The sequence below is a fragment of the Protobothrops mucrosquamatus genome, unplaced genomic scaffold, assembly GCF_001527695.2.
Source record: "Protobothrops mucrosquamatus isolate PMUCROS unplaced genomic scaffold, P.Mucros_1.0 scaffold27, whole genome shotgun sequence".
Taxonomy (NCBI): domain Eukaryota; kingdom Metazoa; phylum Chordata; class Lepidosauria; order Squamata; family Viperidae; genus Protobothrops; species Protobothrops mucrosquamatus.
Window position 1 is genome coordinate 619,580 of NW_015386412.1, and position 22,907 is coordinate 642,486.

General features: G+C 41.5%; 1 protein-coding gene across 1 annotated transcript in view; it reads right to left on the minus strand.

The window, feature by feature from the left end:
• The window catches only part of VPS13C (vacuolar protein sorting 13 homolog C), a 49,408-nt gene that overhangs the window by 25,014 nt on the left and 1,487 nt on the right, over positions 1 to 22,907 (minus strand). Inside the window, exons 2-45 of the mRNA XM_029283146.1 lie at positions 21,326 to 21,369; positions 20,508 to 20,550; positions 20,074 to 20,169; positions 19,179 to 19,280; positions 18,664 to 18,714; positions 17,665 to 17,730; positions 17,021 to 17,130; positions 16,582 to 16,641; positions 16,217 to 16,276; positions 15,617 to 15,697; positions 14,815 to 14,872; positions 14,104 to 14,231; positions 13,805 to 13,911; positions 13,269 to 13,440; positions 13,089 to 13,151; positions 12,477 to 12,609; positions 12,161 to 12,255; positions 11,794 to 11,936; positions 11,282 to 11,474; positions 11,041 to 11,155; positions 10,712 to 10,848; positions 10,392 to 10,515; positions 10,024 to 10,141; positions 9,261 to 9,390; positions 8,964 to 9,042; positions 8,537 to 8,682; positions 8,247 to 8,400; positions 7,936 to 8,012; positions 7,749 to 7,808; positions 7,009 to 7,162; positions 6,803 to 6,919; positions 6,260 to 6,363; positions 5,791 to 5,958; positions 5,166 to 5,470; positions 4,924 to 5,071; positions 4,667 to 4,762; positions 4,259 to 4,390; positions 3,396 to 3,552; positions 2,833 to 2,912; positions 2,183 to 2,242; positions 1,796 to 1,952; positions 1,334 to 1,453; positions 977 to 1,080; positions 469 to 636 (exon numbers count right to left, since the gene is read on the minus strand). Coding sequence (XP_029138979.1) covers positions 469 to 636; positions 977 to 1,080; positions 1,334 to 1,453; positions 1,796 to 1,952; positions 2,183 to 2,242; positions 2,833 to 2,912; positions 3,396 to 3,552; positions 4,259 to 4,390; positions 4,667 to 4,762; positions 4,924 to 5,071; positions 5,166 to 5,470; positions 5,791 to 5,958; positions 6,260 to 6,363; positions 6,803 to 6,919; positions 7,009 to 7,162; positions 7,749 to 7,808; positions 7,936 to 8,012; positions 8,247 to 8,400; positions 8,537 to 8,682; positions 8,964 to 9,042; positions 9,261 to 9,390; positions 10,024 to 10,141; positions 10,392 to 10,515; positions 10,712 to 10,848; positions 11,041 to 11,155; positions 11,282 to 11,474; positions 11,794 to 11,936; positions 12,161 to 12,255; positions 12,477 to 12,609; positions 13,089 to 13,151; positions 13,269 to 13,440; positions 13,805 to 13,911; positions 14,104 to 14,231; positions 14,815 to 14,872; positions 15,617 to 15,697; positions 16,217 to 16,276; positions 16,582 to 16,641; positions 17,021 to 17,130; positions 17,665 to 17,730; positions 18,664 to 18,714; positions 19,179 to 19,280; positions 20,074 to 20,169; positions 20,508 to 20,550; positions 21,326 to 21,369 — 5,015 coding nt within the window. The remainder of the gene's footprint in view (positions 1 to 468; positions 637 to 976; positions 1,081 to 1,333; positions 1,454 to 1,795; positions 1,953 to 2,182; positions 2,243 to 2,832; positions 2,913 to 3,395; positions 3,553 to 4,258; positions 4,391 to 4,666; positions 4,763 to 4,923; positions 5,072 to 5,165; positions 5,471 to 5,790; positions 5,959 to 6,259; positions 6,364 to 6,802; positions 6,920 to 7,008; positions 7,163 to 7,748; positions 7,809 to 7,935; positions 8,013 to 8,246; positions 8,401 to 8,536; positions 8,683 to 8,963; positions 9,043 to 9,260; positions 9,391 to 10,023; positions 10,142 to 10,391; positions 10,516 to 10,711; positions 10,849 to 11,040; positions 11,156 to 11,281; positions 11,475 to 11,793; positions 11,937 to 12,160; positions 12,256 to 12,476; positions 12,610 to 13,088; positions 13,152 to 13,268; positions 13,441 to 13,804; positions 13,912 to 14,103; positions 14,232 to 14,814; positions 14,873 to 15,616; positions 15,698 to 16,216; positions 16,277 to 16,581; positions 16,642 to 17,020; positions 17,131 to 17,664; positions 17,731 to 18,663; positions 18,715 to 19,178; positions 19,281 to 20,073; positions 20,170 to 20,507; positions 20,551 to 21,325; positions 21,370 to 22,907) is intronic.

Consider the following 22,907-nt stretch of genomic DNA (forward strand, 5'->3'; position numbering starts at 1 on the left):
AGCAGCAGCGCTGGGAGGAGGTCAGAGGGGTTCAAGGAAGGAAGGAAGGAAGGTGCAAATGGATCCCACAGGTGAGTTTATAGCCAGTAATTTTTTTTAAAAAAAACTTAAAACAAGTATTATTGTGTGAATTTTTCAGCTAACAGTCTCATTCCTAAGTACCACAATGTAAAGGAAGAAGAATTAGAAGTAATGACCAAGCTCTGCACCGCCAGGACCAATTTTATTCTTTTCTGTCATTTGTGATAAGACTAGGATTTCGAGCCTACACATTTGAAAACTATAACGTAAGCCAGTATTTCTCAACTTTAGCAACTTTAAGACGTGTGGACTTCAACTCCCAGAATTCACTTTATCTTCCAAATCTGGGAGATGAATAGAAGTTTTGGAATTGAAGTCCACACATCTTAAAAGCTGTCAAGGTTGAGGAAGACGGATTAAGTTTACAGAAAGAAGCAGCTCTCTTACCAGAAGTGTCATGAAGAATTTATGCACATAGACGATCTGAATGCAGCCCACTTTCAGAGACATTTTGCCATCAACCTTGGACATGTCCATATAAGCATCTCCTTCGGTGGCATCAGAATAAAGGGACATCGTGAACCGGAAGACTTCATCTCCCACTATTGAGACTGTCTGCAAAGGTCATATTTACCATGATTATCTCTCTTTGATATCATCCATCATGGTCTGGTCTACCCTGCCCCTTAGCAAGAGGGTATAGGACCATGACCTAAAACAGGCACATCCATTAATTTCAGCCTCTGCCCCTCAGAAGTTTCCAGCTTCACCAGGTTTCCCCCACACCCTTCAATTTGGTTTCTCCATCTCAAGAAGAAAAGGCAAAGCGTGAACAGGCCAGAGTGTGTAATTCTACTCTCAGATGTGCTATTTTTCCTCTGACCGTCTCTTCTGTTCCTAACTCTTCCAAACTGGTTCATGAGGCTCGTGTCCACAGTGCCAATTCCATCCTCACCTTTTTATGAACCGTTTCCGGATCAACGTTGGTTATTATGAAATCCCGAAGCCGGGCAAAAATTTCAGTGTGCTTCGTTGTTGTAAACACACAGGCCTCCATGCCTGGGGAGAAAGGAGGACAAAATAAAAGGGGGTGTCTTCAATTTTTGATTGAAGTTCAGACACTGGAATTTTTCTTAGGGAATTTACACTTAATCCATTACTGGCTTTCCTCTTTTGCTGCTATAGGAAACATATTTGACCCAAGGATTGAACGAGAAGAATTCCATCCTACAGCAATAGCAGGGTTAAGTAACTGGGAAGGAGAGGAGGGGATTTTTTTTTAATTCCTGTGCATTATTTCAAATGTGCTTACCTTGAATTCGGATATCTGCAATATTAGCTTTCTGGTCACAGACCAAAATGTTAAAGGCATTCAGTTTGGCCGTGAGCTTCAAGTCAAACACATCCGCAGGGCTGGCTGCAGGGGCAGCAGCTGAAAAGAACCAGAAGAGATTGGTCAGCCTGGTGAGCCTTCCTCCCCAGCTGTCCCCCTCTCTCTTCCTCTTCCTCCTTCCTGGTCTTGTAGCAGTGAACACACAGACCCTTTGCGGCCTGCTCCTTGGTTTCCTGACTCCAGGTTTTTCTTCCTTTCTGCCCCCCACTCCTGCTGCTTCAAACCCACGCAAAGAAACTTGGAAATTCAAAATACTTCTCAAAATAATGGATTTAATTGGCTCATCAAGGGATTGCCAGGATTCATCAGTATTAGAGAGGGAGGGAGGGAGGGAGGGAGGGAGGGAGAGGGAGAGAGAGAGAGAGAGAGACCCTCCGATACCTGATTTTGCAACAGCTGTTTTGGGGTCTTCTGATGGTTGCTCTACCTCAGCCCCCTTCTCAACTGGCGTGAGAACGCTTGAGGCAGATGTGAAAAAATTCATGATTGAAAGCAAGGCTTCGGTGTGCAAAAGTAAGTCCAATGAAGAAAAGGATACCTGACACAAAAAAAGGAAATAAATTGGGGGGGTCTCTGCCATCTCACCTGAAAGCAGATTTCTATCATTTAAAAAGGTCCTTCGTCCTATGCAGGATAAGTGGAAGTTATTTTGCTTAAAAATCCAATTAGAATCTAGAATCTTTCAGTGAAACTAATATTTGTTCTCAAAAGGACACCAAGAGCCCCCTACCCTTGGTAGCTAGCAAAGCAAGGAGTCTTAATACTCACATTCAACAACTGCTTTGTTCTGTTGTAAACAGTTTCAAAGTGAGGACCATCAACATCAGCCTAAATGGGAATCAAAATTTCACTTTGCGGCAAATGGTGAAGCAGTACCAAAGACACACGCACGTTCAAGCCAACGGTTAAGTTCAGGCAGGGATGTGTGGCTGAAAAACTCAAGGGCCAGACCCAGCATTGCAATCAAGGCTCCTCTTGGTCCAATCTCACCATTGCGCCCCCTCCTTGTCGTTTTTTTACTATATCCTGCAGGCAGCCCTGGGTTCAACTATTTCTGCCAACTGCTATCTCAGTACAGTAAGCCCCATGCCATGTCACCCCAGAAATGCCACAGAAGAGCCCAAGCTGGACACTGTTCGATTCCCAAGACCAGAGAGCAAGAAACAAAAAGGGGAAAGGAAGGAATAAGATACGGGTCCCCCTCTCTATAAAACTGACAGGTCAAAAGAGAGAGACCAACACAATCCAACCTTTTAGCAGAAACCTCTAGCAACTAAGATTCAATTAGGCTTTTTGTAACATACATTAATTTGCATTATTTCACTTTGATTCTCTGCATAAAATACACTCCCATTTTTGCTTTAAGCATCCACTCAAAATACCCCGCGGTAATTTTTAGTTTTAAAAAAGTGCTTAACCTTAACATATTCCATCTTTAGAAGATGCTTGCCAGATTCATCTGAAGAACTAATAATATTTAATGGATCTCCTTTGGAATCTGTAGAAAGAATACAATTCATACTTAAACCATTGTAAGCCAAAGCAAGGAAAAGTTGATTAATACAGCAAATATGGTAATTTCTTCATCAATGCAATGTTCCTCAAAAGAATAATCGGTAGAATTTCGGAGACTTGGAAATTACCCGAAATATAAACAGATGCTTCGTAAGCTTGATGAGGTCCCCCTGCCCAAGGAGGCGAATCTGGGTTTTTTACTGTTAAACATTTACATTCCAATAATCATTATTTCACCAAGTTATACCATTTCTCAATTTTAGTTTTTCTCTTTTGCGAAAATCTTTTTAGTCAAAACTAACCAAGAATAACAGTCTCTCACAGTTCTAGTCATAGATATTCTCTAATGTCATTTTTATTGAAATATTTAGAAAAACATGATCTGCAGCTTAACATTGTCTTATAAAATCCTGTGTGTAATCTGATTTACATTCATTTGTGAAATCCTTCATTAAATATGACTTACCATTGAATTCAAGGCAATTCATCTGGACTTTCTTCAGATATGCTGTAAGAGTCATATCGTGCATTCTAATTCTACCTTCACTTCCAAGTTTTAGTACTGTGAGCCTGTATAAAGGAAAGCTGTGCATTTCCACTTGTTTCGTTAATGTTACCAAAACCTGAAACGAGGGAAATAATGTATATTAAAGACAGCACAGACACATAAAAATACACCAGCCATTCATATTCCAGTTGCCATTTTGCCAAGCCATCTTCAAGGAGAAGGGGTTGTTGTAGGAAGAAACAAGCAAAAATTCTGGAATCAACAGAGCCTTTAATCAGAACAGAGCAAGTTATGACCTTGACTCGCCCTGATGGAGGCACCATCCAGTTGGGCCTGATTCAGAACTCCTGAGACCCCCCACCCAAGGCAAGTGGGGGGGGCTAACCTACTCCCCCATCCTTTTTCACCCTTCCTGCCCATAGGAGGGCAAAACACAAGCTTTGACAAGTTCAGCTGTGGGCATCACCTAGACTGGCAGGGAGAGGCCCTCCAGAGAAATACTGAAAGTCCACTGGGAATCAGCCGACGGAACCAATAACAATAACCGGCTCTTCTGGTCTGGGTGAAGCCAGAAAGGAGCCGGAGGAAGGAGAACAAATAAGGCTGTTCTTGCCAGCACTTATTCCAGAAATGGGATACCCAGGATCCCTTGGGTCTGAACTAGGCTTAATTTGCTTCTGCAGGCCGATTCAGAAGTTGAATGTTCCACTGCCAAGCTAATAAGCATTATTTTAAATAAATAAATAAATAAATAAATAAATAAGGGAGGATCCATGGGTAAATGCAGCTGAATAGAGATAGAGATTCACAAACTGCCCTACCTTGTTGATTTCAAAGTTCAGCAGCAGGCTGGTCCTATCTTCCTTCAGGGCTTCTTCCAAAATGCTGGATTTCGGGGTTCCAGTTGACTGCACCATTTCTTTTATCTTGCCTGCTAATTCCAAAACAAGAGACTTCCATTTAAAGAAGGCATGCTTACATCTTATGCAAAAACAATGCTTCTTTAGGAGTTTAAGTCGTGAGCTGTGAGCCTGGATCATGAGCCCCTCCTGTGCAGAACACCTTTCAATCGGCTGCCATCGGCCTGCCATCAGTCTGTCCACAGCAGAGCAGGGCAGATTAGCCCCCTCCTAGTCACAGCGAGGAGAAGCTCCCTGCAGGAAAAACGCTCCAGCTACAAAACCTGGGAACAGGGACCCAAACAAAGATTTCCTACCTTCCGTCGACGCTGCTGGTTCTACCCCAGAGTCGGTTTTGTCTGCTTCAGCCAGGTTTTCAGTCATAACTTTAAGCAGAATGTTTAAATCCTCCTGACTCAGGATAATCTAAAAACAGGGGCATTTCAAGGGGAGGTTATGTTTATTCAGACTAACCCATTCCTTCCCTTTCAAATGGAGAAATGTCTTTCTTGCTAACTTTGGTCTCTCCTCAATGGGGACTCTGGCAGAAATGGACCAGCCGCACGAGGGAAGGGAAATTAACTTACGTTGATGGTGTCAAGGTAACCTCGGACTTCCACCAAAGGTATTTTGTGATACCACATCCCGGCCAGGTTGCGGTTGACCAAAAGGTTCAGATTAATTGGGTGCAGAATTTGAATGTCAGGCTGCGAACCCCCTCGCTGCAAGACTGTCCTAGAGGAAGTTACACATAATCATTGTGGGGCAATGTGACGGAACCCTCCTCAAATAACGCTGGGCTTCACGCGTAAAGAGGAACCGGACGTACCTGGACAGCTTCAGCTGGGTCAGGTGTACCTCCATTTTATCCATGATGGGAGGCAGTGAGCAACCCTCTGCCGGCACCAGGCTGAACTGGTTTTGTATTTTAATCAGCCCCAGATCGAAGACCACAGCATTGCAAGAGACGGAAGACTGCGGGATGACAATGACGGGCGCCTTCAGGTTGATGTCCATGGAGAGGCGAAAACTCCTCTGAGCGAAGTCTCTCATGCTGGTGGCAGCCTTCTCGGCAGCCTGCACCGTAGCAGCACTCAAGGCCTCCGTGGCCATTTGGAAGTTGCTGAGGAAATTCTGTGACAAAACAAGAGTTTCGCAGGTCAGGAATGGGGCAAGTGAGCAGCAGACTGTTACATGACGTGTTTTTGAGCTTCCTGTTAATCATATGAAACAGAGAGAGAGAGAGAGAGAGAGAGAGGGAGAGAGGGAGAGAGGGAGGGAGAGAGGGAGAGGGAGGGAGGGAGAGAGAGAGAGAGAGAGAGAGAGAGAGAGAGAGAGAGAGAGAGAGAGAGAGAGAGAGAGAGACTGTTTTTTGCATACCAATACAAAGACTTCCTTCCATGCCACATGAAAAACACATGAAAAACAGAACAACTCCCAGTTGGTAGTCTTACCAGGAGTGACATGAGGAATTTGTGTAGATATATGATCTGAATGCAGCCCACTTTCAGAGCCACGGTTCCATCCACTTTGGACATATCTGTGTAAGCTTCTCCCTCAGTTGCGTCTGGATATAAGGCCAGGTTGAAACTGAAGACTTCATCGCCGACTATGGAAACGGCCTAAAAAGCGGGCAAGCAAAAGTATCATTTGCTGGATGGGTAATTTCTAGATGGGCATCCAAAACATGTGTTTTCAACACTCGAAAATCCAAACGAATGGAGCACTCGCTGGTTCTCAAGACTGCAGCCCGAAAACTCATGAGAATACACAAATCGACTCACAAATGCGTTTGCGCAGGCAGTTTCTTTCAAAACCCTTGGAAAAGAGACTTCCTGGGTGCACACGTGGAGCTTCTCTTGGCAGAGAATATAGGAGAACCATTCTGGTAGCTAAAAGTTGCAATCAAATTAGAAAATGTACCTTTTTATGAATTGTCCTCGAGTCAACATCAATAACAACTACATCTTTCAGCCGGGCAAAGAGAATAGTTTGACTGGACTGCAGAAAAAGGAAGGAGTCGAGGCCTGAAAGGGAAAAAATTGTTAATTATTTTAAAGTATGGTTGCTAAGAACCATACAAATGAAATCACAGAGCCCTAACTAAATAGAAAAACCTTCACTGTATTATTCAAATTCCAAAATCAGATTTTGAAGCTGCTTTAGAAATATTTCTAAGATCTGGGCCATTGAACACATTGGGACAAAAGCCGAGGCACCAATCTCAATCTGCCCTGTCTTTGTGGGCCACCCAAAGTGCCCATATCTGCGTCCAACTGTGTTTCCCCTCCACTTCATTTCAAACCACCAGAAATGCATCTATTTAACTGACATTCTGCTATACAAGGTGAGAATTAAGAAATCAGAATTGAATGAAGACAAGGTCCTCCAATGGCTGGAATATATTTCAATCATTCAAGCTTGAGAGCTTGGAAGAATTGAATAAAACAAGCATTTTCTCATTACCCTGGATTTTTATTTCAGCAATATTGTTCTTCTCATCGCAAACATTCAAACAGAAGGCCTCCATCTTGGCAAAGAATCTGAAGTTAAATACATCCTTGTCTTTGCTCGGTTTTGCCACTGTAAAGAGAGATTTTTTAACAAATCAACAAGAGGTTGACCTGTCCTGAATGGGGAGAAAATGGCATCCAAATATGACCGCCCATTACCTTCCTTCCCAGCAGACTCTCTCCTCTGGGCCTCTTCCTGTCTCTGCGGGGCTGGCGGCTGCTTGTCCCTTGCTGGGACCACAGCCATGAGGTACCCCAGGGCCGAAAGTAGAGCCTGGGTGTGCAGCACCACTTGGAGGGAGGAGAAGGTCACCTATGGGGTTTGGGAGAGTGGGAGGCAAAGGCACCTCTTCAATAGCAAGATCTCCCCATTCACCCACCAGTCCACCAGAATCGCTTTCTTAATGCCCGCGGATTACGTCGTTGGTTCGGGGGGGGGGGAAGAGGGCACCCCTGCAGCCCGGTCTTCCTGAGCATTTCATAAATGGGCCTCAGTCCAACGTCCCCAAGAGAAGCAACCATTTTCTTAAGAGTAAGCGCATCCCGCTTTGAAGCAGACTGGGTTCTTTATTCTTGGACTTCCTTTCAAATGTCATCTTACAGCTCACAATGGCTAAAAACAACTCTAGGCCCCTTCTCCCTCTGACCTGGTAGGCTAAGGACACAGCAGGCTATTTCAAAATGAAGGAGGTCCAATGAGAAGGGACACCTGCCTGGACACAGTCAAGAGCAGCAACACAAGCAAGACTTGATAAAAAGTCAGGCCCTGCTCAAAAACCTGCTTAGTTTTTTCTACTCAACCCACTCTCTTGGCAGGGAGTTAAGGAGTCTTTCTTAGGAGCAAACCCAGCATTATTTACAATTAAGGTTAGGATGAGTTTCCTTAAAATTTTTCTTACCTCCATTCTTTGTTCGGTATTGTCAAAAACTGTCTGAAATTTTGGACCATTTTTATCGGCCTGAGGGAAAACATAATCAATATGTGACTAAAAATTGAAAGAGTTTTCATATTGTACAAAAGCAATTATTTGCTCATGCAGTTCAGTATGCATTATTCGGTAATTTTTTTTAAAAAAAAGCCTTTACCTTGATATATTCTACTTTCAAAAGGTCTAATCCGGAGACATCCGATGAACTAATCAAATAAACTTGCTGCCGTTTACCTACAAAAATACATGACTTCTAAGAAATGACAGGTTATGTAAAACCCACGTATTTTTTTAAACTAAGCCTTTTCTACAATTGGCACTTTTAAACAAAATCCATAAAAGCTTTTGCTTTGGTTTTTTTTTAGATTAAGACTTTTTGGGTAGAAAGTTTTTTCTATCAAGGACACAAATAAAAACATTATTTCTTTCTCACATTTTTGTAACTGCTTAATTTATTAAGCAAATTACCTTGAATTTCATAATAATTCAGGCTAATCTTTCTCAAGTAAGACACAGCTATCAGGTTGTATGTTTTAGCGGTGGCTTGCATCCCAAGCTGCTGCACATTAAATACGAGTATTGTTTCTTCTCTCTGCAGCTGCTTGGTCAGTTCCAAAATCACCTAAATAAGAGACGCTTGTTAAATTTTGAAATCTGGGCATGTTCAGATACAGGCAGTCCTCAACTTATGATCACAAGTGGGAATCAAACTTTGGTCGCTAAGTGATGCAGAAAAAAATCCATAAACCCACACTTGCCTCCTTAATTTCAAACTTTAATTGCAAGTCTGTCAGCTCTTCCTGAATAGTTGTGGTCTCATTCTTTAGCTTCTTTTTTGGGGGGGAAACCACTTTCTCTCGTTGTTGGGGATACTCATCGGGATCAAAATATTCATCCTCAGATTCTAAGGAACAAAGAAAGCGCTATTAGGACATTCTGTGGGCATCAAAATATTCACTTTGGAGTAGACTAATTAATTAATGATTAAATAAAATTGGGTTAGTATAGTCATTTGCAAGGGGGGGGATTTCCATTTACCATAACTTGATTTTTTTTAAATGTCCTATTTAAAGGTTTTAACACAAAGTTGTCTAAGCCACAAATATGCCTTCTAAAATAGCCAAAGGCAGCAATTGCCTTGGATTTGTGATAATTTTGGATGTCCTTTCTTTTTTTTTTTTTTACCTGATTCTAATTCTTTCAGAAATAATGTGGCACCAAGGAAGTCTTTCCTTCCATCAGGAACCACAGGAATGGCAGGAGCCTGCAAAAGAATGCAAGACAGTAAGAAACCACCGGATTATATTTTCATGTTATTCTACATACAACACTTCGGGTTGGAATGTTCCCACAACAATGCCAAGTTGGCATGACTGCTTCGCTGGTATTTAATACACTTTTGACCTTTCTGTGTCTCGGAAATGCCAATAATTATGCTAATTACTGACTGTGCTTTCCCCAAATGTACAATGAGTTTGATACCTTGGCACTTGAAACTGAAACATCAGATTTCTGTGGGAGGGGAATGCTGTCAATAAGCTCAAAAACCCCTTTGATCTTCTGATCAGAAATTCTCAGGTGAACCAAAGGAAGCTCTCCAGACACTTTAAACCTAAGGATATAAAAAATATAGAAGAAACGAAACTAGGTTGCCAATAACTCTGCTACACTCTTGATCTAGAAGGGAAAGCACACACAGTCCTACACACAGACCAAACCCCAGCAGGGATGTGAAATTGGCATGCACTACATACGAGGCACCGTCAAAGGAAATGTAATTAATGTCTTGTTTTTACAAACAAACACACTGTGATCTCTGGCTACAAGGATATGAAATGAACCGTCAGCTCACAGCTTTCTTTCAATTGGGCCTAAAGTAATGTCTCTGAGAAACATCCAAGAAATGCTAAGGTATATTTGGAAAGCTTTTTAAAAGACTGGCCGGGAGACCGGCCGGCTACTTTGTCCTGAGAAGCTTTGGATAAATAAATTTAATTTGCAAGAGTTTCATGGCATCGATCAGAAGCTTTGGTGTGCCAAAGAGTACGATTAAAAATAACTCAAAATGAAAAACAGGCCATGAATTCCCACTCTCACTCTAATAACATTTTAGGAGGCCTATCGCAGCAACAAACCCATTGAATAAAAGGCCAGCTCCCTAGCCACAAAAATGCACCCTGCCCCACACCTTTAGGCAACATGATCCCACAGCCATATTTACAGCTTTTAAAAATTGCTACATTACTTTGCCATTCTGACATCCTTCTCTACCATTGATTTGGCAACTTGGACACACATATCCATGGGACGCAGTATGTGCAGCAACGATGCGGGCTCAGACCGGGCCTTTTTCCAATCTTCCCCTAAAATACAATTAAAGAATTGCTAATATTTTGGTAATTCTAGCATGATAATAAATAACATTGATGCATAAAAGTCTAATAGGTTCTAGCAATATCACAGAAAAATGAAAATTCAGTATGCACACCTGCCAAACTCCAGAAAATAAATTTGAATTTCAAATAAATTTATATAGTTAATACTGTACTATTTGTGCCAATTGCTTTCCACTTGATATGTAGTCAAAATGTTTTGGGTTTAGAGGCATCCTACCTGATCTGCCAAACAAGAGTTGTACATTCTTGATTTCTACATCAAATTTGTCATACGCCTTGTCCATGATCTCTTCCAAGGAACTGCTTGAGGTCTGATGGTGACTTTGGCTGATGCTCTTCAGCTGTTGAATGATAAGTTTCTCTGTTGCTTAAAATGCAACCGTCACATAGTTTTCACAAATGTATCCATAAAGACAACTAGCCCATTGCACTCGATGGGACTACATTACACCTAAGAGGACTACATTCCTCTCTTCCGTCTAGCTTTAATTTATTAATATCTGTCTTCAGTCTTCAAGAAAGGTCATCAAGACATACCTGGAAAGTACCTAGGTCCAAAATAAGTAAGTTTGACTTTTCATGGTGGAAGCCAGTTTGTGGGATCAGAAGATAGGAAGGCTTCAGGTTAATCCTGAGGTCAAGGACTTTTCGCGTTTCAATGATATGCATAAGCCCTAAAACAGGAAACAGAACGGAGCTGGGACGGTCAGCTTCCCCTTCCCCGAATGGAACATAATTCTGCTTAAAATACATCACTACCCCCAGGAGCCATGGGAAACCCCTCTGCACCTGCCTGTATGTTTGCCCACAGGGTCAAAAATGGCTATTTAATCATCTGGAGTTGACCTGATGTTTCTAAAACCGACCTGTGGCTGTCCTCTCTTTAATTTCTTCCAGCTTCGACAAGGTCGCGGTGGTTAAGCGTTGGAGGTCCATGCCTCGGTTTGTTTGGAAGAATTCCACCAGCGCGTTGATTGTTCTCTGAAAAAGAGAGTTGTTAACTGTATCTTTTTATTTTTTTTCTTAAGGAACTGCAAATACAGACACAGGAAAGGAAGAAGATCAAATGTTGAGAATTGAGAAGCATTTCATGCTGATTTCACTCACCGCGTCGTAGATGATTTCTACGGGCTGCGACTGAACGAAGAGGCTCTGATCAGCCATGCTGTCCTCTGGGTTGGTCTCAAATTTTATTTCAAGCAGGGACGACGCAGCGTCCCCAATGGAGGCCACCAAAGAAGGCACAACGTTCCGTTGCCTCAAGCCCGTCACGTACCAGTGTTCAAGCTTTGCCTCTATCCTGCAAATTGTCAATAGGCAAGGGTTTTTCCTCCCCAAACTATAAGGAAGCCATCATTTGGGGCTCTGCCTTAAGGAGGAGAAAATGTCTGTACAATTAATGAAAAACAAATGAAAAGGCTGACAGCCCAACTGATGCAGGAATAGGAAAAGGACCCAGACTTTAGACTAAGAAGTGCCCACGGGGAGAATCCAGCTTTGTTCTGCCAAGCTGTTGCAGGGGTCTCTGCCTTAAGTGATGCCAAGGAAATCACCCTGTCAATAAACCAAGCAGCACAGATTCATACAATGCACGCAAGGACATCGGAACCGACACTTACTTCACTGCTTGTGCGCCTGGCCTCTGCGAGATTGTAGTGCTTAAATCGATGATCTGAATTTTAAGAGTGTCCGGGACATTCCTGTCTTCTTTAATAGTAAAGGACGTGCTTAAGAGTTTCAGGGACGCCACGTGGGCCACATACTAAAGAGGAAACAAAAGCACTGCAAAGCGTTAGTCGTACTGATGAGTGGCGTGTTTTTATCATAAATGCCAGGCAGACACAATACCTGGGGGGTCCCCTCCCCTTCCCAACCGCAGGAAACGTGGGAAACGTGAATTGCAGTCCACCTGTGTGTTTCACCCACAAGAAATGGAGACACTCATCATCTTCTGCGATGCTCGTTTTAATCAAAAGGCGCCATTACCTTTCTGGGTAAAGCCAGGTTGTGGGAACTGTCGCTGTATCCGATGGCGGTGAACAGCTTTGCCTTCTCTTCATGGGTCATGAGGTCATTGATAGCTGCAGAAAGGGTGGAAGGCGTTACCTTGGAGGAAGGGCTGGCACCCTGCCCCTCAAGAAGGCTTGAGGCCGAGCTGGCACCGGGCTTCATTGGCCTTCCCTTCGGCTGCTTCCGTTCAGTCTGGTAGCTTCACTCCACGACCGGCATCCTGGTTTAATGCTCGCCCCTTTGCCACCAGCTGCTGGGGAGTCTCAGGGCTGCTGGACAGACTCAGACTTACTTTCAGGGACTGACTCGTCTTCTTCATCGTCTTTCTTCTTGGATTCCTTCCTCCCCCAAAAGCCAGAAAACCAGCCACTTTTCTTCTCCCCATTTGCAGATTTCTTGGAGAGTTTTTGTCCTGACCTCACAACCTATAAATCAGAGAATTTAGATGCAGGCAAAGGATTAGAGATTCTGCACTTTCACCAGCCTCAACTTCAGCAAACAGAAAAAAATGTATTCTTTACGCAAACTAAACAATTCCCCAAATACTAAAACTGTATTAAAAAATAACCAAAACCTGCCATTTTGCACATGTCGGGTATGCATGCTAATAGCTAGTTTATGATCAATACTCAAGAAATAAAATGGCAAGATTCATTCAAATTAAATCGTTTGCAAAGGGCACAAAGTTATGTTAGTATATTTTAAGCAGCTTCTCAATGTGCTGTTTTTAGAAACGCTTCTAATGTTTTGCTGACAATCTAACCCGCCCTGGAAGTATTTCTATTGATGGTCAGCGCAGCTAGTTCTAAAGCAGGTACGTAATGCTCACTTCGTATTTAAAATTGTGGAACCTTTGACTATTTTAAAATCCTCATAAAAGGAACACGGGGGGGGAAAAACCTACCTCGGTTTGTGCTTGTTGCCGTGCTAAAACAATGTTGAAAACATCGAGCGCCTTCTCTAAGTCCTGTGGAGCAAGTGCAGAAATGGAGTTCCAGGACGGCTTACCTGACCTTCCTCCCACCCTCCTCCGGCTACGGCTCTGGTCTGCAGGTGCTGGCCCCTCCAGCCTTGGGTCAATTACCTGGAGTTGTTTCTGATTGTCCTCTGACAATTTGGTTTGTGTCAGTTTAATTTTGTAAACGTTTTTGTAACTTTTCAGAAACTGCCTGTGCCTCTTTATATTATTCCACGACCACATCTGTGTGTATCGCTTGATGTGAAGGTCAAGAATGCAATTTCCTGCATAAGTCCACCTGTAAGAAATAATCACATTATTTCACCCTGGGAAATAAACAAGAAACAATCTGAACTAAGAGGAACCAAGGCCTGGGCCAGGCAGGATATTTGCAGGCAAGAATTTCCAAGCCTAGCCTTTCCTCAACTGAAGGAGTTCAGACTCTCAATTGTTCCTCTGCAAAATCTTCCCTTAATTTATGTGGCCGAAGCAGACAAAACAATTCTTCCTTCAATATTTTAAAATACTTTGCAAAATGCCACTTGATTAAGAGGACTTTTCCGCCCCTCTCCTTTGGGATTCACCAAAGGCTGCTGCCATTTGCTGCACTGAAGGATTCTTGCAACCAGGTCAGAAGCAACATAGAAATATCCCCAGCTCACCACTGTTTGGCATTCCCGTGCAGAGATACTTCGGGTCTATATTTTCTATATGGGACATTTCGGACCATGTAATCAATGGATTCCAAGAGATCAATCATACTAAGGTACTAAATGAAGAAAAAAAACCAAGAGGAATCTTAACCAGAGGGTCACAGAACTTGGAGCATTACTAAGGAAGATGCATCAAATGTTTCTAACAATTGTAAACAGCCCAGAGTTCCTGGAACACCCCTTCATCCAGGACGGTTTACGGACGTTGTCACCTGCCTTCCATGGGTGGGTGACACGCACCCCCCTACCTGAGGCTTGGTGAGTTCAACGGCAATGCTCTGAACTTCCATGGCCCAGTCAATCTTGGGAGTTTTCAGTTCTTCTTCAGCATGAGGGTTAAGGTAGAGTTTTGCAGAAGCTGATATAGGCTTAAATACTTTCAGAAAAGAGAGAGAGAGAGAAATTAGAAACTAGTCTCTATAAAAATGGAAGTAAAACTATGGCTGAAATTTGCTGAATTAAAAAATGCTACTCTACTCATTACTAGTTGGGTTCATGCTAATAATGCTATGGCTTTGGCATAGCATACTTGTCATGCTATACCAAAAACCTCAGGTTATAAATCACGACTCATAGAGGTGAGCTCATACAGGATGCTGTGCCAAAAGGGCAAGCACAAGATACAGCCGTAACACGAACTCTGTCTGACCTGTTTATTTCATCATATCCTCTCCTCCTCTTTTCTATTCCTATCCGAATATTAGACATCTTGGCCTAAATGCCTCTTCACAGCACAACTCCATGGCCACGAGACTTTTACCCACCCCACACCCATTTTCTTTACCTGATAGCAAGCCCCAGAGAGTCCCTACAGAAACCACACGTGCCTTGTGTAAGCCCCAGCTACATCATCACAGGTAGACTGACGTTTGCCCTCTCTTCCAACCCATAGACCGTCCGCCATTACCAGAGGTGAATTCTGGGCCTCCAGGCCTTCAGTTTCTGTCCTTCCCACTTACTGTACTGATAGTCAGGAAGCTCTTGGTTCATTGAAGGGACTCCTTTTTTCAACCGTTCCTGTACATGGCAAGAAACCCACAACCTTTCAAGTATTTCAATTACAAATGTGTAGGACAACACTCTCTGGATGAAGCTCACCTGACAAATGTGAAGACCTTGCCACTTTTTAAATGAGGCAGAGGTCATGCTACAGAAATAACTCAACCTAGAAGTTATTTTCCTAGCATTTTCCTTCCAGAGTACCCGTCTACTGTACATCCCCCTCACTAGACTTTCACACATAGCCCGCAACTTCTGCTCTTTGGCTGCAAAATGTCCACACAGTGCTGGGTCAGGTGGTTTTTTTTAAAAAATTAGGAAAACATGTCAGAATGTCTCATTTCTCTCTTGCCTCATCAGAAAAAACAATGCAGAAAAAAGTTAGATGTTATATTTGAGGGGCAACATTCCACTGCGAAGTTGCCTAATTTGAGGTTAATGTTTATTAAATACTCTCTCTATCTAGGACAGTGTTCAATGCTACCTGAGGCATTCTGGGAGTTGAAGTCCTCTCATCTTAAAGTTGCCAAGCCTGAGAAGCACCGGGCAGGAAGAAGACTCCCGCTTTTCATCTTACACTTGCCCATTAAGTCTGGCCAGTCGTGGGTTTTGGGGATGAGATCATACAAAGGAAATTCCCTGAAGTGGAAGTCCTTGGCTGCTGGCTAATCTCATTTTATATTACTGCTCTTTCAACCTTATCAGTGAAAAGACAGGAAGAAGCCTGTTCACAAACATAAAGTACAATAAGATTTAAATTACCAAGATTTGCTCCCGGGAAGAGCGGTAATACATTTCACCATCCACATTCCAGTAGACACTGAGGGAATCAAGGCTTAAAAGCTGAAAGAAAAGATGCAATTGGTTAGGGGCTGCAACGGAGAATGCCAAGGACCCCTCAAACAGCAACAACGCATCTAGAGAAGCGTTTCAAAGGACAGACACTTACCGAGGTGGATACAAAGCCAGCCAGAACAATTTCGTTTGAGGGGAATGTTGCCTTGATCTAGACAAGCTGCCAAAAGCACTTCTTGGGCTGGCAGCCAATTAAGGAGTTGTTCTGCTTGCCCAAGGGAGCATGAAAACATGCTTTTAAAACACCGAAGCACAAGCCAGCTTTCAAAAAACGGTATGTGAGCTTTTGGGGAAGTGGGGGAAGAAAGAGGCACAGAGAATCGACTATTCAAAGGGTAAGAGATCAAAGGCCCTGCCACGGCGGGTCCAACCCTTCAGGCTTAAGCATTATGCATCACTAAGCATCCGGGCTATTAAAATTCATATCCTTCCTGAATACGCTTTTCCAGGTACCTCTAGGAACTACTAAAGAGAAGCTGCTGTGCTTGAACCCAAGGACAGCTGTACCTTGTAGATGATCTTCGCAGCCTCATTTAAAATACAAGGAGTCCAGTTTTCATTTGTGGTCTGGAAATTAAAAAAGAAATTAACATGGTATTTTTGCTTTCACACTTCTTTTCAGTGTCAAGCTTTTTTCGCATCTGGAAGGAATTTATATATTTAGTCAAAGTCTCGCAGCTAGAAATGTCTCTTGAACCATCCCCACAAATTTCCCACTGTTGATAATGCTGCAATGGGGGTTGTACATTAATTAAATAGCATTTGTGTTTAAGAATGGTTTCCAGTGTGAAAATAAATATAACCTCAAATAAACTGTCATTCTTTGGTTAGTCCACAGCCACCAGGAACTTTTAAGCCCCTCTTTCCCTTACCTGCAAACTGAGCTCTGCCAGAGTCATTCCTAAAGAAATCGGTCGCTTAGGATCTGTGATCTACAAGTTCAGAAGAAAACACATCATAAGGAATATTAAGCACCTTAGCATAAATGCATTTGCAGTTTAGTTATATGTAAAAAAGAAAATCTGCATAAGATCCAAAATGGGTGTTGGCAAGTAAAATATAGGATTCAAAATTGTTTTACAGTTCCATTATTTTCACATATTTGAAGCACCAACAACCTTCTGTAAATCTTGTATAGGAAAGTTGCCAACCTTTTCCAGAAACAATGTATTTTATATTTTTATTTACTTTTTATTTATGCCATTGTTTACGGACACAATTCTACAGATCGTTAGATAAGCAGCCAGCCCTTCCTATAAACTCAGTGAGGCTGCTTCTGGGTCACTTTTGCACAGAGTCCAGGCTACTTACGTCATCTTCATACTTGACATGGATGCCAGTAATCTTGACTTGTACGTTTTTGATGACTTGGGTCGCAAGCTTTTCCAAGAAAGTATCTTTCTTCTGTTCTTTTGGTTTATCTAAACAATAATTTGTAAGTTAGTTTCCATCTCATTCCTTAAATTTATCACATTAAACATCATCTGTTTACTTTTCATCACTGCTCAGCAGTGCAGTCTGTCCTTTCCTGCTTTTTTCATCTTCTTTGCTACACAGCAAAGTCTTAGATCTTAACCTAATTTATTAAATCATACAACAAATTCCAAAGAGAGGCTAAATTTTATTATAGATTATTTATATTTTTTGAGAAATAGCCATCATGGAAAATATCAAACAGAACATACAACTGAATTGTGTTTTAAATAAACCATTTTCTCCCCAGTGCTACGAGAACATTTTTTTCCAAATCTGCAGCCCTCTTTTCAACACAATGTACAGCGTGAAACAGCTTTGTTTAGTTTTCCTTTTGTGTCTCTCTTTACCTTCATTTCTTACGAAAACAATACTGGTAAAAATAAAGTCACACAATATTACTGCAGAATTATTAAAATCAATTTACAAAAAACAGAAGCAGCAGGTAGACATGTTCAGCAAATTCTGCTCATTGTACCTACCTTTTGAGTGCTCACGAGCTTTAAATGGTTTCTTAAAATGTTTTTTAGTCTTTTTAGACTTACGTCCTTCATAATGTAAGCAATTTTACAGAAAAAGGATAAATTAAAGTTAGGAAAGTCTTATAAAGCAAGCAACAGAAATAAAGGAAGAAAAATTAAGAAGGTAACTAAGGAAAATATAATTTTTCATCAGAACTGTTAGATTAAATTTCCACAAGTCCCTGCAATAAAAAATTCACTGCAATGTTTATAGGTGTTTCTACTTTTTCATATGTCTAGATAAAATGAAATAGAGCAGTGATGGCGAACCTTTTAGAGACCGAGTGCCCAAACTGCAACCCAAAACCCACTTATGCATCGTCGAGTGCCGGGTGGGCGTGGCCCATTGGGTGGGCATGGCTGTGGTAGTAACGGCAGACTGGGTGGGACTAAAAAGTTCAATCAATCAATTCCAACTTTGCAAGATCTTTTTTTTCCCGCGAAAAGTTGAAATTGACTGATTCTTTTTTTTTTTTTTTTGCAAATGGCAGCGGAGGCCTAAAGCGAAAAGGTTTTATAAAACCCAGCTGAAGGCCTAGGACTGGGGCGACGGTGCACGTGCCCACAGAGAGGATTCTGAGTGCCGCCTCTGGCACCCATGCCATAGGTTCGCCACCACTGAAATAGAGTAACTTTTTTTAGTTGTCAAGATTAATTTTCTAGCTAACAAATTCTCAAAGCTACTTCAAAGTGAAACATTAATATTCTTAAACAATTTCAATCCGAGTTGAGAAGATATTTTACTAGCATTGCTTTGTCCCAAACGTCCATCATAAAGAAAGATTTTGTCATCAGAAACTGAGAGTCCATGGCTGGCTGGGGAATTCTGGGAGCTGAAGTCCACAAGTCTTAAAGAGGCCAACTCTGGAGAGCCCTGATGTAGACTGCTAACCTGCAATCCAGCCATTCAGCCTCCCTCCACCACTTGCTTGGCTATAGTTGTTAAGCACGCATACCCACCGGGCTTGTGCACCACGTTCTCCAGGCCGTGTATGAGATCTGAAGGAGCACCTTCATCCACATGACAGCACAATCAAAAAGCAGACATTTAAAAGCACAGAAGCAGCTCTTCAAGCTGAACCAATACATGTTTTTGAACACTGAGACAAGTGAGCGCCTACGTATTTCAAGAAACAAAACTGTAACCCACAACCATGTTTGTTGTTGAAAGCTTCACTTTACAGGGAGATTCCATGCTTTAGTCGAACAGCCCCTATGCCACGTTTGTTTTTTAATTATGCAAGACAAGAGGCTTCTATCTGAAAACTATGTAAAGGACAAAAATGAAAGCATAAAATTCCCAGTATAGTGATATTTCTAGAGCATGGAAAATGAGATTTTCACATCCTTCTCTCTTCTGTAAAATTAACAAGGTATTTTGCCTTTGGGGATTTTCCAGGACCACTCTGCTTAACTAGGTTCTCTGAAGTAGCTTTGAGCACATCAGTCATGTTCATCTCTTAAAAATAATCTACCTTTTTCTGCTGATTTTTGTAAGGCTTCTTCAATTCTTGACAACTCTTTTTGCTTATTATCTTGTAGGTATTTTTCTTCTTTTTCTGCATCATATTTAATGCCTGCAAGGAAAAAAACAATAAGGAAGTCATATTTTATTGAATACTGCATCCTTAATATAATATCTCCATCAGACCAACATCCTGATCTTTTCACATCAACTTCTGCAGCCCACCTTTCCTGTGATTATGATTCCTATAATATAATTATCAGAATCTTCAGAAAGCAAAAATTAAGAATTGCATTTTGTGGCAAGCTCAGAACCTCAGTATGATTTGTTTCTTAGCCTCCAACTGTTATTGGATATTCTTCTACTTACAGACTTCTTCATCCAAACCACACACTTAAGACCAATGACATAGGAGTAACCATAGCCTGGAAGGATGTTTTATGTAAGATTACCAACAAAGAAAGACAAACAATGTAATTCTACGCAGATTCACCCAGCAGCCAGGTTCCACGTACACACAGAACTTAATCCTAGCAAGTCCTGGATTGTGATGAGAGACTCAGATACGCATCAGCTTACTTCAACTAACATTTAACTTTGCCTAGGTACTTTGCAAAAGACACCAGGAACTCAAGGTCAAAAAATGTTTAATTTCAAATTAGTTCCAAGCGTGAAATTTCACCCACTTTTCTATTTTGAGTACAAAACAGCTGTTTCAAGCTTTTTTTTCAAACAACAAAGACTTCTCAAAATGGGAAATTTTGTGACATTCTATGCTCAAAACAGTTGAAAGCTTTCTGCTTTGCACAGGCTCTATTGGCAATATATCCTATACAAAAAGTTTGGCAGGATATCAACCCAATACAGGTCCACTGAGTAATGTAAATTTACCCCAAGAAACTTACTTGTCCCAGGGACAACAAGAAGATATAAGCCTTCTAGGGATGCAACAACTGCTTCACCATATAAATTCTTCCAAGGAATCTTCAGAGTAAGCTTATCTAAAAACAAGATATCCTCTATTAAGGTTTCATTTGTTCTGCTAATACATTAAATAAGCAGCAAGCAGAGACCAACTATACCAGCCTCTAGCTTCTGTCTGTAAGAATAATATTCAAATGCACCTTATTGCTTATTCCATGATTTGTACTTAGTCTGTGCCTAGAAACAAACCAACAATAGTAAAAATTTTGCATCCCTGATTGAAGCTAAGTCTACAAAGCTGGTTTTGGCAAATGGATGGCTGTTAAGTGTTGGCTAGCTTCAATCTCCATATATTTTTCAAGTGCAAGCCCAGAGGATGCACAGAACTACCTAAAAATCAGAGTAAAGAACTTACCTATCTGACCAGCCTTTACTCTAAACGGTACGTCCAATTCACTCTAATCAAGAAAAAAGAAGACACTTTTTTATTATTGACCCATAGCAAAAGTTACTGGTCAAGTCAGGCAGGCTATGTCCCAGCAGGAAAGAGTCACTTCAAGCTGCCTTGAATAGATGCAATAGATGGTTTGCAATCCCTTGGTAAGAAAAGACAGCCCTTGGGTTGGGATACTTAATTTCCCTTCCTATTCATGCAAGAGTGGAAACATATTTCAGAGAGGCAACTGGGGTGTGGTGGACAAAGGGGGTGGGATGACTCACATAGTTTTTTGTGAGAACAAACTAAATGTTCCATAAATCTGCTCCCAACTGTTACTAGTCTTGTTACAGATGAGAGATCAATTAGGCCAAGTGAGGACGAAAAGGAGGTGGGGTGATTTTCAACATGCCTGCTCTAACATGGAGCCCCTCTTGGAGGGATTGCTCTGGCTTGGCCTTTCATCATTTCCGGACTATTTGGGGCATCTCTTTAACACTACAAAACCCACAGCATGACACCCAAAGCGCCCCACTGCTGAAATCCAGGATTCTTAAACTAATCAAAACTGCATTAACTACACTTATTAATATAATATTAGAATAGCCCAAAGCACATATTTTGGTAGAGAGTAGTTCCCTGAGGATGGGCTCCAGCACAAGTCCAAAAGCTCAGAAGACTAAACCTCTGCTCCACATTGGATCTAATACTTATCAAGTTTGTAAATCATAGACTGGATCCATGGATGAGGTGATGAAAATAACTTCTGGGTTGCCAATAGCTTCCAGGTTACTTACCAGAGCATTTTCCTTGATTAAAAGGTTATCAAGTGCCACATTGCCTATAGAAGAAAAAAGATATCTATGAGCCACATTCCAGTCACATCTACCTAATCACAAAAGCTGATGTTTACACAGTGGACAACATCCACAAATAAAAGCAAGACTTTTTTTTTAAATGTCAGGGGAAGGGAATTACCTCCCCATCTAAGTATTGAGCATATTTAATGGCTATGGAATATTGGCTTATTTATGCATTTGTCAATATTTGTAGCCTGCTGTCTTCTTGTCAGTCTTAGGGGACAACATAAAAACTAAAACACTAAAACAATTATTAAAAAAATGATTGCAACAGAAAATTAAAAGGGGAATAAAATAGGCAGTACTGGAACGCAACATCTGATTTCCAGCCTTGTTCATTCTTATTATAAAACTATGAAAGGAACTAGTTCTGCAGTATAAGAACTGTGTTAACTTTCTCGGGTTAATTTCAACAACAGCAACACTAGTAAAATTTGGAAGGTGCCATAAGCTGAGCAGTAACAAGCTAATCATTGACCCAGAAGAAAAACAAAGTTAACATTAATCAGTTGCTTAGTTTTTAACCTTTTAGAGAAAATGCAGATACATCTGCAAAAAGAAAGTTACCTAGAGCCTGAATAGAATCTTTCTACATACATTGAGAACTTCCCTAATCTGAGCAGGAAATAAACACCAGAGCTTTACTGTAATATTTGACCTAGGACCCAATCTCTAGAAATGCGCTTTGCTACAATTTCCTACTGTTTCCAGCATGGGTTTTAAAGCAAAAAAGTAGCAGTGCAATTTTAAAGCTTAGTTGCAAGTTAGACACAAGCTTAGTTGTGTCAAACATCTTGCAACCAACCTGCTGCATACTTGAAATACTTTCTTTCTCTGCTTGAAGATCCAGGAGCCAAAACAGAAGGCCCATTTCATGAACTTTTCCATTTTATGAAATACACCTCGTTCTGACAACCTGAATCAGAAGATACATACAGCTCTCCCCAAACCAGTTATCTGTAACCCAAGGAGGACCTGCAGCTTTTTATGAGTTTTGGTGAGGAGAGAAGCCATACCACAGTTGCAAGGTTAAATCGTGGCTACAGCCACAAAGAGCAGAGAGAACTATCAGCCACTTATCTTGATTAAACACAGGATAAACATTTTTGGGAAAACGATATGTGCTGATCCACCATAATAAAAGCTAGGGAAGCTACTAAGAAAGGGCAAACTCTGCAGCACTCAGTCCTTGCGCTGAACATGTCCTTAACCCTTATCGCAAACCCACAGGAAGAATTAAGAGGACGTCTCATTCCTGGAAAACTGCCATTTCGTAACAAACACATCCTATCTTTTTAATACCATTTTCTAACCAATGGCAAATATATTTTAAAAGCAAAAGCAAAACAGCTCTATGAAAAGCCTTGAGCCAACCTTGATAGGGAGCCTGAAAGAATCCATTGTGATTTCAAACATGCGACGCCCCCCCCCCCAGCATCGTTTCACAACTCTGCTACCATATCTCGTGGCTCTAGATCTCATGATCTGCAAACTTGTTGCAATCAAAGAATACACACAG